This window comes from Colossoma macropomum, unplaced genomic scaffold, assembly GCF_904425465.1.
Source record: "Colossoma macropomum unplaced genomic scaffold, Colossoma_macropomum, whole genome shotgun sequence".
NCBI lineage: Eukaryota > Metazoa > Chordata > Actinopteri > Characiformes > Serrasalmidae > Colossoma > Colossoma macropomum.
In genome coordinates this window covers 28,469,427-28,485,202 of record NW_023494796.1, presented here as the reverse complement: position 1 = coordinate 28,485,202, position 15,776 = coordinate 28,469,427, and the positions used below count along the sequence as shown (strand labels likewise).

Sequence of the window (15,776 nt, the reverse complement as noted above, 5' to 3'; positions counted from 1 at the left end):
CTGTTAGGAGGAAGTCTCCAGACTCTTCCGTCAGAAGCTGAAGGTTTTCAGGCTGGAGAGAAAGAGAGGAAGTTGAACGGAAGAGCCACATACCCACAGAAACCCCCTCAGCACACACGCCCTACTGGACAGAGTGTACCACACACACATACTGACCATCCTGCACATGATGTGTCTTTGCCCAGCAGTCTAATATAATATGAACACAGAAAACACTATGGGTTGTCCAGCCTCTTGTAATACTGGGAGTTCTCGCAAGGTCAGGGAGTCAAATATCTGGGACAAAGAGTGAAATTAAAGTGGTAATCTTGCATTAATTTGTGCTGCTGGTGAATTCTGGTTACCCGGGATTTGGTTAGGGCACATTCCAAACTGGGCCGGATTTCCTGGTCAGATTGTGCCCATTAAGCACCTAATGGCATGCAGATCACTCACTGTCTTGAACAAACTTTGGCAAAGTCTTGCACAAACTCAGATCATCCCTCTGTTTATGACAGCAACAACAAAAATAATAAGATTTGGTGTCTAACTGTATTTCTCAACCTCTCCAGCCTGAAAAGCTACAGCATATGATGGACGAGTCTGGTGTTGATGCATGCTCTATATCGTTACGTTCACCCTGAGCAATGAAAATTTGGACGATCAGGCTGGTGTTGACACGATCATCTCTTTCGTTATATACTAAACAAACTAAATTCTTCCCAAAGATCATTGTCAAAAGCAGTAGCGGTGGTAGAATTATCATTTTAAGTGGGCGTGACAAATTTGCAGCTGGGCCGAATGTGAATTTCACTCATGCAGGCAGAGGGATGAGCTGCAAAAAGAGAAGTATAACTGCAACGTTTTGCTAAGCATCGTTCAAACACTGAAGAGATGTAGGAGACACTGGTCGAACGCATCACATAAAACCAACAAAATAATCCTCCTTTGCAGTAAAATAAAGTTCTGCTGATCGTTCAACACAGTGTAACAATAAATGGTCTTAAATGCTGGAGTTAATGTAGAACTGCTAATTCACCCTTTAACCCTGAAGGCTGGTGCGCAGACTGCTGGTCACCATGGTAATGACAACAGTCTCGCCTAGCTAGTAGCGAAAAAAAGAGAAGATTTAAGGTGAACACCAATAATTGAGATGAATGGACTTATTTGCATTGATCATCACTCCAGCTGGTTTCCTGATACATTTAATCTGCAACGAGAAACTGACAAACACTAAAAAGGACATAACATATTGTGGCTCCCAAGGTGGGTTGATTTTTGCTGAAAGAACAAAATGGCCCTTCTTAACATTTGGGTTGCGATCTCTGCTCTAGTGATTTCTGCCATTTATGCCTTCAGTGTTGAGTTTGGATAACTGAACTATATGATCTGATATAGTAAACTGAATTATAGCATATAGTAACCACTAGCAAGGTTACCATTAACTCTGTTTACAAGGATGTCATTGTGCAGTTGGGGTCAGTGGAGTAGATAGTGGTGCAAGGAGGCAATCACACTGGGGCCCTTGGTGCAGGAGGCCACCCAGAACTGACAGGAAAGTCCAGTTTCTTATCAACGTACCTCACCAGTTAGCCTGATGTCTGTTTATCTCTGTCTTATTCGTTCATATTGTTCATATTCCCTAAAGGAATCTGTGTAACCTTATTTGGTGAGTGGCGTGTCTGGCGGCTAAATGTGACAATGTGATCCAAAAAGGTAGTCCAGTGTAAACATCTACGTGGAGGGGCAAGGCTTCAGAGCATCAACTTGTTTGACACAGCAATAGCGAGTAAACAAGCAAATTACATTGTCAGTATATCGTTCATTGAAAGTAATGTTTCTGTGTAGGGATGCATTGATTCTAGTTACACCCCCTATAGTTTCGCAGAGAAAAGTTCATTGTACAGTCATTAAAAATGTCAGTGATATATGCAAAATGTCCTAATTCAGGCACAAGCTGTCCAATTTGGGACAAATCAATGCTTTTTTGATAAGCTGGGACACCCAAAATGTGACTGACCATTCAAGAGGTCATCTGGTCTCCCAGTTCTGTATGTACCACTGCACTTGGGCTGTGGAATGATTAGTTGTTTTGAAAAGGCATTGTGTCAAAGACCTCATGTGACAGCGCATTGTCCAGCTCAGTGCCCAAATGGCTGTTTACCATTCAACTTCAATGCCGAATAGCAGTGCCCGTTCCACACCTCAAACAGAACAGTCATTTCCAGCACAAAGATAATGTCCAGCGTGTCAGAGGCCAGAGGCCACTCTAGAATACAGGAAACTGGCATTGGCTTGCGTGTCCTAGTTACGTGTGAACAGAGAAGATCAGTACAATGTACAATTTAAGCTTACAAAACTATTCCAATGCGAACACGTTACTGTGTGTGTTTGCACTCATTAATCCAATCATAGTCAGATTTCTGCAGTTATCTGATTACTCAAATGGCCATGTAAACAGCACACTCCGTTTTCTTAGATCAAAGTAAGGTCTAGAAGTCCGATAAAGAGGCTGGATTTTAGCTCAGTAGTCGGTGCATGTGAACTCTTACTCTGATTTCTTTCGGATTTCTCAGTCTGTAAATGTGCGACAAGAGACCACAGTACTGGAAATAAGCAAGCGGCGTTGCCGCAAGACGCAGCAAAACACTTTTGGAGCGACGCTGATACCAAATACATTCTTGAAGAAATGAAGGATTTAAATATTCATCATCTTCTAGATGATTCATGTTCATATTTTCAGGTAAAGAGGCGAGATATTAAAAAAAAAAAGCCGCGGCATGAAGTTTGAGTTCGACGTTATGTTTGCGTTATGTCTTCTTCTGTGAGTTTATTGGCTGGTTGTAAATCAGAAATCTGATTACTGTCTGACTCATGTAGACCTGGAGTTTCCCCATTATCTGATCACTCAAGTGCGTGTAAACACACTGGTCGGATTACTGACAAAATCTGATTTTCTCTGCAGTTATCAGATTATTAAGCGCATGTATTTTGGTAAATACACTGCAGTTAGTGTAGAATGGATTTCAAATGAAAGACTTCCCACAGTCAGTGGACGTATTACGTAATGTCAAAGTAATAAAACCAGACTAGTAGTCTGTGGTTATATTTTGCAACTCCATTGTCTGATGCCATCACATGGCTTCCTCCACCTTCTTCCTTTTCAGCAGTTCAGCAGAAAAGACAGATTGTGGCCAAAAGTGTTCAATTCAGAGACGCTAATCCAAGTAAACTGCAGTTATACGGTGCTCTGCCTTCTTTTTAAGCTGTCTGGTTGAGTGCATAGCTTGGTTGTTTTGAGTGCCACAGTGCTTGTAGTTGTGTGCTCACATACAAGAAGGCCTTTGTGCAGCGATTGAGTTATCAAGTGCCTGAAAAGACCAAAGGCATTTAAGATCAGACACAGGGCAAGCGTCACACTGCAGATTGCTATCCGAACGCTCGTCAAATCCCAACAAATCCCACCAAGTCAAGCTCTAAGAGGCATATCTGCAGTTGCAGAGGACTGACAGGCCTCAGCTTTCTGTTTGTGAACTCCAGTTTCACTGTAAAAATGATTTTCATTTGGCGTGTTAAGACTAATCTCCTCATTTGCATAAAAATGCATGTTTTGGATGCAACTGGCTTTGGTTTTTAGCTCTAAAAGCTTCGTTCAGATTTTGTTTTTTAGGCTTAGGTTGTCATTTAAAGGAATATTCCAGCTGATTTCAACCTAATCTGCATTTCTATTGTATTGTTGATTACCTCAGACAACAATTTCATCACGTTTCCTAGCACTTAGAAAAGAACTGGAAACCTGTTGACTCTGATGTCTTATAATAGAAACCAGTGGGCGGTTGCTGAGTTTTTCTAAGAGCAGTTTAGAAAATTATTACTCTCTCAAAACATAGGTTGAAGGATGTGAGAGAATGACTTACCCATTACTCTTCTTATGACGTTTTGTTCAAGGTGTAGTGCAGTGAAAAAGCAGTTTGGTTACTTGACTTTTTCTGAGGTTTTCTGTGCGGGATCAGGATCAGGTGGAGCCTTGAAGACCCCACCCACACTGTTTTTTGTCCAACAGGTGACAGTCATTCAAGCTGCCTACATAGGAGTTTGTCAGTTTGTCAGAATGAGAGACCTTAAAAAAGGATAACAAAGAACAAAATACAGCAAATTTTCCGGCTTAACAGAATATTCTACAGATTTTACAGAAAAGGCCCAAAATCTATTTTTTTCAGCTACAGGAAATCAGCAGAACTCCTAAGTCCAGATCACCCACACAGCTACTTTTTTCTGCAGTCTCTGGAGCAGGAGTGCCCAGTCCTGGTCCTGGAGATCTGCCACCCTGCAGAGTTGAGCTCCAACCTTAATGTAACACACCTGATCCAGGTAATCAAGGCCTGCAGACTTCAACACACTGCCTTATTAAACACACCTGATTCAGTTCATCAGCTAATTAGCAAGACCTTCATGAACTGATTTCAGAGTGTAAGATGAGGGTAAAAGCTGATCTCCACAGCACTTTGGCCCAGAAGGTCCCCAGTTTGACATGCCTGCTCTAGAGCAAGGGTTCTAAATCCCATTTCTGGAGACTGTTTTTGTGGTTTGCCAGTTTTCTGGCTTTGCACACCAGACCCAGCCAACGAGCTACTTGTTAATTAGTTAATGAGTTGAATTAGGTGAGCTTGATAAGACAAAGCACGAAAACGTCATGGTGTTGGGTCACCAGGACTGGGACTGCGAGTCTCTGCTCTAGGCCTTTTGCACGCTCACTGATGAAAGATTACTGTGATGAATTCTTTGTCATGTTTTGCCATATTGGTTATATGACTTTCATATTTATGCTTAATAATACTCAATTAGTTTGGAATTAAAATATTTAAAAACTGAAATAACTTCAGTACTAATTTAACTAATTACTCAATTACTTTTATGAACCCACGCACTTCCCTGGGGAAATTAATGTTTATCAAGCCAAATACTAGGCTTGTACCAGTGGCGATAGTCCGGGATGTCTGTAGGCTGTGATTTGGCACAGCTTTCGAGACTCTGGCAATTCAAGACTCCAGTATCAGTCTTACCTCCAGGTGCAGCCAAATGTGTCTCCTACTGTTCCAGGTTGCTAGCTAATTAGCATGTCCTCGGGTGCATTTATTTCTGAGAATAAATAAGAGCACGCTGAATGGCTGGATGCTGACATTAGAGTTAAGTGCATGCTCCTCTACAAAGCTGTTTTTGAGCCTTTATCACTCTCACATTCACTGAAAAGAGTTGACCGAAAAGACGGCAGTTACGCTGTTTTATCTACTGTCCTCCACTATTCAATTATTATATATTATATATACACCAATAACATTATGTCCTTGTTTCTACGCTCATTGTCCATTTTATCAGCTCCACTTAATATATAGGTGCACTTTGTAGTTCTACAGTTACAGACTGTAGTCCATCTGTTTCTCTGCATACTTTGTTAGCCCCCTTTTACCCTGTTCTTCAGTGGTCAGGACCCCCATGGACCCTCACAGAGCAGGTACTATTTGGGTGGTGGATCATTCTCAGCACTGCAGTAACACTGATGTGGTGGTGGTGTGTTAGTGTGTGTTGCACTGGTCTGAGTGGATCAGACACAGCAGTGCTGCTGGAGTTTTAAACACCTCAGTGTCACTGCTGGACTGAGAATAGTCCACCAACCAAAAATATCCAGCCAACAGTGTCCGGTGGGCAGCGTCCCGTGACCACTGATTAAGGACTAGAGGATGACCAACACAATGTGCAGCAGCAGATGAGCTATCGTCTCTGACTGCACATCTACAAGGTGGACTGACAAGGTAGGAGTGTCTAATAGAGTGGACATTGAGTGGACACAGTGTTTAAAACAGCCATATGTTACAGATCCAGCAGACAGACAAAGTTAAAACTAGGTTCAAATCAGTCTGAGTTTTGCATGGATGAAATGCAGTCTCATTTTGGGAAAAGCTAATTGATTGTTTAGACTTCGCGAAGGCCACCAGCGTCTGGTTCTTCTCTTAGTGACATAACAGGGTTTCTGTGTGGTCACATGGCAGAGTTGAGTACTTTGGGTTCTCCTGTGTCTGCAATTAAACATGTAGCTGGTAATCAGGTGCAGGTGCAGTGTACACTGTCATCAAAGGAGGTGGGTGCTGACCTTTACCCTCACAGATATGTTTTACATTGGTCATGCAACAGTGGAGAGACCTTCTACTTAGGAGTGCAGTCTGGATGCAGTGTTTGGGTCTTAGTCTTACGTAGCGATATTTAAAATAATATGTATTTGTTATATGTATTTACAAAAACACTATATAATCAAAAATATTGGGACACCTGCAGGAGCTTTTATGAATCCCATTCTAAATCCATAGGCATTAATATGGAGTTGGTCCCCCTTTGCAGCTGTAACAGCTTCCGCTCTTCTGGGAAGCTTCCTATGGGATTTTGCAGTGTGGGAATTTTTGTCCATTCATTCAGAAGAGCTTTTGAGAGGTCAGACACTGATGTTGGACGAGAGGGCCTGGCTCACAGTCTCTGTTCTAGTTCATCCCAGAGGTGTTTGATGGGGTTGAGGTCAGGGCTCTGTGAGGGCCAGTCAAGTTCTTCCACACCAAACTCACCCAGCCATGACTTTATGGAGCTGCTTTGTGCACTGGGGCTCAGTCATGCTGGAACAGAAAAGGGTCTTCCTCAAACTGTTCCCACAAAGCTGGAAGTGTACAGTTGTCTAAAATGTCTTGGTGCTGAAGCATTAAGATTTCCCTTCACTGGAACTAAGGGTTCTAGACCAACCCCTGAAAAACAGCCCCATATCATCATCCCTCCTCCACCAAACTTTACAGCTGGCACAATGCAGTCAGGAGGGTAACGTTCTCCTGGCATTCGCCAAACCCAGACTCATCCAGCTCAGTTGCTGTCGTACCTAAACGCTACCAAAAAAAGTAAATTATTATGGTCAAAATAGGCTCAGCTCTTGTACAGTCAGCCTAACTGTACTGTAAGTAATGTGTCTACTTGCACTTTTTCTCTGGTGGGTGTTTCGTTATGGAAGTGTAGGAACCGTACTAAACGTATCTGGGCCAGTAAACAATCTAAAACGCTGTTAGCTGCTGCACAGAAGCGTGCAATGACACTAAGATATGGATGTATGCTTTTTACGATTTTCAGAACGCAGCACTCGTTCACAGAAGCTAGAAGGTTAGCTTGCTCAGTGTAACTAGCAAGCTAGTAGGGCTGAATGATTCCGGGAAAATATCTAATTGTGATTTTTTTGACTAATATTGCGACCGCATTTTAAATTGCAGTTATTTTCTATAAATTATGGTTCAGGTCTGTTTTTTTTCCACTTTTTTAAATCCACTTTTTTTCTGGCTTAAGGCTTGAACCCTGAATGTAGTCTCTCCTGTAAAGGCACTTTATTATTTTAATTTCTTTTTTATTTTGATTTTTAGTTTTATTATTCTTCTCTTTTAAATCTGTTGTTTTAATCACGTTTCTAATTTCTGTCCTCCTTTAATTTGTTCCTTTTTAAATTATAATTTGAATTGTCTTCGTATTTCTTCATTTGTAAAGCACTTTGAATGACCACAGTGTATGATGGGTGCTATATAAATAAACTTGCTTCGTCTAGTGCACCAGACTACCAGTAAGTTGTGGTTGTGATGTCACAACATATGGAGGCTTGGTTGCCTCTGATTGGTGCAACTTATCTACGTTAAATTATCTCGCTTAAACCTTAGGACAGTGTTTTTGATAATGTGGAATTAAAAAAATTGCAGCTGTTGCGATTTGAAAATTGCACTCACTTAAATTGGGATTTCAATATAAAAAGGGTTAATCTTTCAGCCCTACAACTGCCTTAGCAAGTAACCTATGAGCTCTGTATGGTTCAAATTTTGTCTTCCAGCTCGAACTACGTGAACGTCTTTGCTCCAAATCATGACGGTCAACAGTTCTATATAAAAGCAGATATTTTTTATTATTATATAAAACTATGACGCATTGCTAGAAGAGAAAGAGAGCCATAGTTTCCGCTCTCTGCTATCGTGGAACGTTTTTGGCATTCCCGATGAAGACCACTCTAAATGCAGCACGGCGGCCCCCTTCATTTGCATAAAAATGTAACCTGCTGAACTTTTTCACCGCACTGCAAGCCATCATGCACCGCGCAGTGCGGCAGAGCTGTCCTTTAACATTAATAGGATGCGTCATTTGAGTTCCATTGAGTTCGTTTGATGCTCACAATTCTGTTCTTTTGTGCTTCATTAATTCCAGTTTTGTTACCAAATTAAAATAAGCCTAAACGAATAAATGAAAACCAAGCAAGAACACGGACTATTTCGTTCATAACTGTTGTCAGCAGATTGCCTGGTTGGTCCATCAAGCTTGAAACGACCCAGTCACAAGTAAGAGTGATATCTGGGGTGAATGTTTTATGAATGTATGTATGAATGGCCAACACGTGAGAGCTGTAGAGTCACGCTGCTGTGTCGTCACGCCTCGCAGAGGTAGTGAGGTAGTGTGTGTGAAACAGGCCTAATGAATCTGCACATGGACAAGTATTACTAAGATTTACGTAAACATCTTGGTTAACCAAGGGGCAACTTTCAGGATCTGTGCATTGCAAGCTTTGTGGAAGATATTTTGCCATTCAAACAGTGAAGAAGACGAAGTAGCAAACCAAATGAAAGAGGAAAAACGCACCACTGCTGCATCACACACCGAGACTTGCCTAACTAGCTTCCTCACCGCGAGTCACACAGTACGGCTGGCTAAACAAACATCTAATGCTGCAGCTGCTTTAAGAAATGCTGAGCTGACTGCTGAGGTGCTCTCAGTGAACATATACAGTGGCGTTTGTACTCTGGGTTCTCTGGGTAGAGTGAACAGACTCTCTGGGGCAGATTTCCACAGACGGGTCAAATTACAGCCGTTCTACTTGAACTGCATTCTGACTTATTAGTCATGAGTGCTTGTAATGTTTTAATAAAGATATGATGTAGTTTTATCCCTCTCAGAACAGCTCAGTTGTCTGTATGCTTGGTGCTATTGATAGAATTCATGGTATTTTCAAATATATCGCAGTGTTATGGTATTAGGTGATACCAATGTTTCGCGTTAATAAGGTTAATGAACCCGTGTGTCCCGAGTTTCCTAATTGTAAAGGATTAAAAACAAAACACTAGACAGGAACATCATCATGATCAAATATACAGATAACAATATCACTAAAACCAGTCATGGGTTTAATTTGGGATCTTAATGCCACAATATGCTGGTATAGATTGCATTTCACCCAGCGCTACACACTAAAAATAAAATGGTTCTTCGATGGTTCTTTAGTAAAGAAAATGGTCCTATAGGGAACGATGAACACTCAAAGAACCCTTTGCATGATTTCTTCAGATTGATGGAAAATGTGCTGAAGATGGTTCTATAGAGGACCTTTTTGAAAAGGGTTGTATGTAGAACCAAAAAGCGTTCTTCTATCATTATGATGCTAAGCTTGTAACAAGAGAAGAACCCTTTTAGTTACTATATACAACCCTTTTCAACAAGGCGCTTTATAGAACCATCTTCAGCACGTTCTCCATCAGTCAGAAGAACCCCTTCGTTATGATGATTAATAGATTGGTTCTTCAAGGGTTCTTTAGTAAAGAAAGTGGTTTTATATAGAACCAGGAACACTCAAAGAACCCCTTGCATGATTAAAGCGTCTTTTACGTTGATGGAGAACGTGCTGTAGATGGTTCTATATAGGACCTTGTAGAAAAGGGTTCTATGTAGAACAAAAAGCGTTCTTCTGTTGGTACCATGTCAAGCTTGTGAAATATATATATATATATATATATATATATATATATATATATATATATATATATATATACATATATAAGATATATATTCAGTTTCAAGGCGTAACACAGTCGCATTATGTCGCAATATAACAAGCATACAATGCTAGTATTTTGTCTGTGTCACTCATATTTGTGATGTAATGATGCACTTCGTACTTTACTAAAGAATCATAATCAAATCGTCACAGATTTCCGCCTCTATTCCTGCCCCCATTTCGGGAATTTCGGAAGTGGGTGAGGCAAAAATGGAGAAGGACAAATGAATCAAATGCTTTAAAACTGTGCCGTGTCCCCTTCCTCTTTTAGTCCACATTTCACACTCTACGCTCTCCCCTTTCTCCCTCCTCTCTTCTCTCCCCGACCCCTCTGTCTCTCTCTTACTTTATTTCCCTACAACTTTCCCTTCTCCGTTTGTTTTTCTTTCCTCTCGTTCCCCTCTTCCCAGTCGTTTTTTGGCCTTTCATAAAAACCCTGTTCCTGGCCCATGTTCCTCAGTCATCACTCACTTTTTTCCACCTCCTCTTTTCCCTGCTGTTCTCTGGCTTTTTTGGACCGGCCCACAAAGATACTTTTTGAGAAAATGTCTTACTGTAATTGTTGTCAGATGATATAGAGGGAGGTACAGGACACTAGAGAGAGAGGGAGCGAGGGAGAGGACTGAAGAGATGAAAGGAGAAGTACGAGGAGGGAGTGGAGAGGAGCAGAAATATCGAAAGTGGGAAAAGGCAGAAAATGTGGCGGGCTGCTATGACAACACTGTTGCAGTAAAGTAAACAGAGAGTGTGTGCAGGGCTTCATGCAGAGGTCTGTCCGTCCGTTTTTCCTTCCTTCCACATACTTTTATATTTCACGCGAGGGATGGAGTTTACAGGCCTGTGTGAACGTGTGTGTGGGCGTTCGTTTTTGTGCGTTTTCAGGACAAAACTGTTCCGACTTCTGTGAAAAACGTTAACTTTCACACTTATAAATGATGTTTCTTCAAGGGTTCTTTAGTAAAGAAATTGGTTCTGTATAGAATCAAGAAAACTCAAAGAACCCTATGCATGATTAGGCCTAGAGGGTGTTTTGTAAGGTGAAATGGTTCTTCAGATTGCTGGAGAATGTGTTATATATGGTTCTATATAGCACCAAAAAGGGTTCTTCTATTGTAACAAGCTTGACATCGTCACAGCAGAAGAACCCATTTGGTGCTATATAAAACCATATTAATCTGAAGAACTTTCACCATTCAGAGAACCCTTTAATTTTAAGGTTTCTCTGAGTGTTCATGGTTCTATATAGACCCATTTTCTTTACAAAAGAACCCTTGAAGAACCATCATTTTTAAGTGTGTGCTGTAAAGGCCAAAAAATCAATTTGTTTAATACTGTTTTTTGGTTCCTAGGGTTAAAATTAGAGTTTGGTTTAGGGCTAACTTTAAAAAATTACCATTATATACACAGTTTCACGCATATGTAACATATTGTTGCTGTCCAAAGTTTTATATACAGTACCAGTGAATGGTTTTTCTTTATTTTTAATAAAGTTCTACATTGTAGATTAATATTGAAGGCATCAAAACTACGAAGGACCACAGTTCGATACAGAACTATAGAACTGTGTACCAGCACTGCCTCCACACAACACAGCTGACAGCCTCAAACACATTAAGAACACAAGGAATTCCACAGATTAACTGTTGACAAGGCACACCTGTTAACTGAAAACCATTCCAGGTGACCTCATTAAGCTGATTTAAAGAATCTAAAGTATAAAACATTCTGGTTTGTTTAACACTTTCTTGTTTACTACATAATTCCGTTGGTGTTCCTTCATGGTTTTGATGTCTTCAGTATTATTTATACAATGTAGAAAATAATAAAAATAAAGAAAAACCATTAAATGAGAAGGTCCAAACTTTTGACTGGTACTGTATGTACAACTAACAACTAAAAAAATCACATTTTTCAGTCTCTACTGTGTCCACTTTTTGCTTCCATTCCTTTTGAGAGACTTGCTTTTACATTTTCAAAGAACTTCAGGGATATTTCCAAAGTTCATACCTCCAAAGTTCAGTCTGAGAAGTTGGTTGATCATTTTGTGAAGTAATCAAACACATTCAGTGGTCTTGAGGTCTGCACTCTGGGGTGGTCAGTCCATTGTTCAGCTTCTTTGTTTGATGTGTCCGTCTCCTTTTCTCAGTGAGGTTCTTCTTGACAGCTACACATCCTTTCAGACCCACAGCGCTGAGTCGTCTTCTCACAGTGGAAGGATGGACAGAAACACCTGTGGATGTTTTCAGATCTGAAGCAGCTTGATTTTCTCCTCTCTCTCAAAGATGAGAGCTTAAAGTGCTGTTTATCTGATGGGGGCAGTTTTGATGGTCTACCAGGTCTTCCAGGTGGTTGTTAGGAGGCACATTTTCTCTGGAGCTTTTAATACATTTTGAACTCCAGTTTTGAAAACTCCTGTTTGTCCACAGTTGTTAATATATTTAGTTATTGAGGCTTCTGTCATGTTCTGTTTTCTGTATCAACATTAAAGAATGGATTAATTAAATACTGAAAGATTTGGCATTTATACTTAGTGTTGGAGGCTTTTGTGTCATTTTTTTGTTAAATACATGTTTCCCGCTTTTTTCTGAAGCTGAAATCTTGCACTTAATGGCCATTTTGACTGGAAACTGAATACATGTAAGGGTGGTATCTGACTTTTATAGACTACTGCACTACTGTATGCATATAAAATGCGTATGGGACATACTATTGTTACACATAAGTACTTACGTATGTAGTTAAGACATATGGTGCTTGTTATGTGTCCTGACGCAGTGTTTTGTACGTGTGAGTTTTAAGGTGGGAGTTTACAGGTCAGCATAACTGTTGAAAAGGTCAGAACAACCGTTGGGCCTGCAGGAAGTTTTTCACAGTCCCTGGAAAACACAACAGGAAACTGTGTCTGTGTATCTGAGAGGAACAAGCTGCCAGCATTTCACCAGCACATTCTTTCTCCCTCTCTCTCGCTCTCTCTCGCTCTCTCGCTCTCTCCTCTCCATGTGAACGATCTCCATTAGTATAATATTTATGTTACGTTTCTGCTCTGAGGCTCTGTAAACTCCAGTGTGTCTGTATATATGACGTTTTTATCTCTCTGTCTCTCAGGGTTCGGAGGCGGTGGAGGACTGTGTACAGGGGGCGCTGTCCTCCCTCTATCCCCCATTTGAGAGCACTGCCCCTCCTCTGCTCTCCCAGGTCAGTGCATCTCTGTCCCTCATCTTACCAAGGTGGCTTTGTTCCTGGAATGCTACAAACTGCTGGCTTATCTTTTAGACTTTAATCGTAAAGTCTCAAAGAATGCAGTGTAAAATATTTCAAATATTTGTATGATACTAAAATTGAGTGTTAGATTAAACATCCAGCAAAGATTGAATGGAAAAAAATCAGGATAGAAATATAATAAAAAAACATAGCTCACTTTTCAGACCTATGTGAGAACTTGTTTTGCGCCCAGGTAATGCTGCCGTGGCCAGTTGAACGAACAAGCGAAAGAAGGGACAGATCACAGACAGGCAGATGAACAAGTTTGATAGATCAGTTGTTTGCTAGGTTAGCTTTCGCTTGGTGGTTAGCTTACGCTCTGTAATCTTGTCCGACTCAAAACACAGAAAGACCAGAGGGGAACACAATTTTGTAACCCCTTAAATTGCCAGGGGCCACTGGCAGGCCCAAAGGACCTGCCCCAGATGGAGGGGTTGAAGTACTTTGGGGTCATGTTCACGAGTGATGGAAGAGGGAGTGTAAGATCAGCCCCAGGCTGGGACAGGAGGCAGCAGCAATGCGGTCACTGTACTGGAATGTAGTGATGAAGAGGGAGCTGAGCTGTAAGGCAAAGCTGTCTGTTTACCGGTCAGTCAACATCCCGACCCTCAACTGTTGTCATGAGCTGTGGGTAATGACCGAAAGAATGAGATGGAGGATACAAGCGGTGGAAATGAGATTTCTTCGCAAGGTGGCGGTGAGGAGCTCAGTCATCCGGGAGGAGCTCAAAGTAGAGTTGCTACTCCTCCGCTTTGAGAGGAGCCAGTTGAGGTGGTTCGGACATCTGATCAGGATGTCCCTTGGACGCCTCCCGGGGTGGTTTAACAGGCACAGCCTACTGGGACGAGACCCCGAGGTTGTCCCAGGACCCGCTAGAGGATTTATATCTCCAAGTTGGCCTGGGAGAGGCTCAGCGTCCCTCGGAAGGAGCTGGAGGAAGTTGCGGGGGACATGGTCATCTGGGATTCTCTGGGATTCTCTGCTCTCCAGACACGACCCTATCTGGATTAAGCGGTTTTAAGATGATGATGATGATGATGATGATGATGACTTCTATCACAAAAGAATAGCTCAGCCGCTTTGCATTGAAGCCCCTGTAGTTACTTAAAAAATAAGCCTGGGATTTTAAGAGGTTAAAGCTTTGTGTGTGAGACAAACCACATCAGCCTTGTGATTGGTGAGGATACTACTTAGGTTTTGAGTGTTGGTGAAATATACTGGCCATTTATTGGACACTGGAAATCTTTCTGCATTGAAGGATCACATTTGCCTGGGTAAGTGACTCATAGCAGTCTTTAATGTGACTAAACCTGTGCCCTGAAATGACCTACAACGCTACATGAATGATCCACATTCATCGTCAACAACAACAACGAACGAATGAGCAGCACAAGCCTTCATCGAAAAGATCCTCGGCTCATAACAGCTCTCAGCTGTTCATGATTAGGCAAGCAGGTGAAGGAAGGTCAGATGATTCAATGTTTTTGCAAAAACTGCAACTTAGCCGCAGCTGTCGCTCTGGATGGAGGGTGGCAGTTAAGAGGCTTTTTGCCATCTCGTCTAGCGTGATTTCAAAATTGAGAAAAGGGAGTTCGCTTTACATGGTTACCAAATAAGTGAACACAGTGCATATTTTTCAAGCTATCATTCAAGAAATGTTAAATCAGCAACTGATAAATGTTAAACAGTGCTGCTAACTAGGAGAGAGGAGCTGGCATTAACTTCATTACCATGCTAACAGCTCTGCCCACTAGAAACAGTGATTAAAATCTGAGGGAAGTTAAGCAACAGAAGTTGAACCTGTTCTGCGGTGTTAGGATTTGTAGCGTAATAGGCTACCTTAACCGAGCTTAGCAAGCAGGCTGTAGACCCAAAGAGTGTCACCCGTCACAGTACAGGCTTGATTCTGAAAACTGGTGCTCTGTTGAGATGATGAAAGTCAAACCTGTTCTGTGATATTTGGGAGAGAGCTTAGTTAACAGGCCAAATGGGCCACCACAGCTCAGGCTTGCTTGTAGTGAACTGATGCTAAAGTGAGTTCGCTGGTCACCCGGCCGGGGGAATCAAACCCAGGCACTTCTTGTTGGGGGCGCCGCTGTGTCTCCCCCAACCCTGTTCATAGATTTGTATTCAGCCTGTGTCACAAACTACCTTTTTAAACAAGAAAACACATGATAGGAAATTTTTACTGTTACTCTGATTAAGCAGAACAGTAAGAACTTACCAATCTGAATTGCGCTCTGAATGAGCTTTCATGCTTGTTCAGAAAAAAACTCAGTGCATCCAAGAACTAGAATTACTCCATTTCTACACGCTGATGCATTTTACTCTGTACAGTGTGGAAATGCATGAACTATAGTTCTTATAGGAGATTTAAACAGGTTCAAGAGGCCAGATTCTCAGAAAGGATGCTTGGTTCCGCAGCGTTAAGGCAAAAGATTGGATTTGGCCACACGTGTAAAATAAATAAGTAAATAAAAAAAAATAAAAACTTTTATTACTTTTACTGTGAATTTTCCACTACTGTAAAAATAGTGTATTGGTTATATTTCCTTCAGTCACATTTAATTTAAAAATGAATCTGAATTGTGCAAAAATCTTTAAAGCGTATCAGATTGTGGTGAAATTTGAGACTTTGTGAGTTAATAGGTGG

At 41.3% G+C, this 15,776-nt stretch overlaps 1 protein-coding gene across 1 annotated transcript in view; it reads left to right on the top strand.

Moving 5' to 3' along the window:
* The window catches only part of arhgef40 (Rho guanine nucleotide exchange factor (GEF) 40), a 54,621-nt gene that overhangs the window by 5,181 nt on the left and 33,664 nt on the right, over nt 1-15,776 (top strand). Inside the window, exon 2 of the mRNA XM_036583244.1 lies at nt 12,968-13,057. Within this exon, the coding sequence (XP_036439137.1) occupies nt 12,968-13,057 (90 nt within the window). The remainder of the gene's footprint in view (nt 1-12,967; nt 13,058-15,776) is intronic.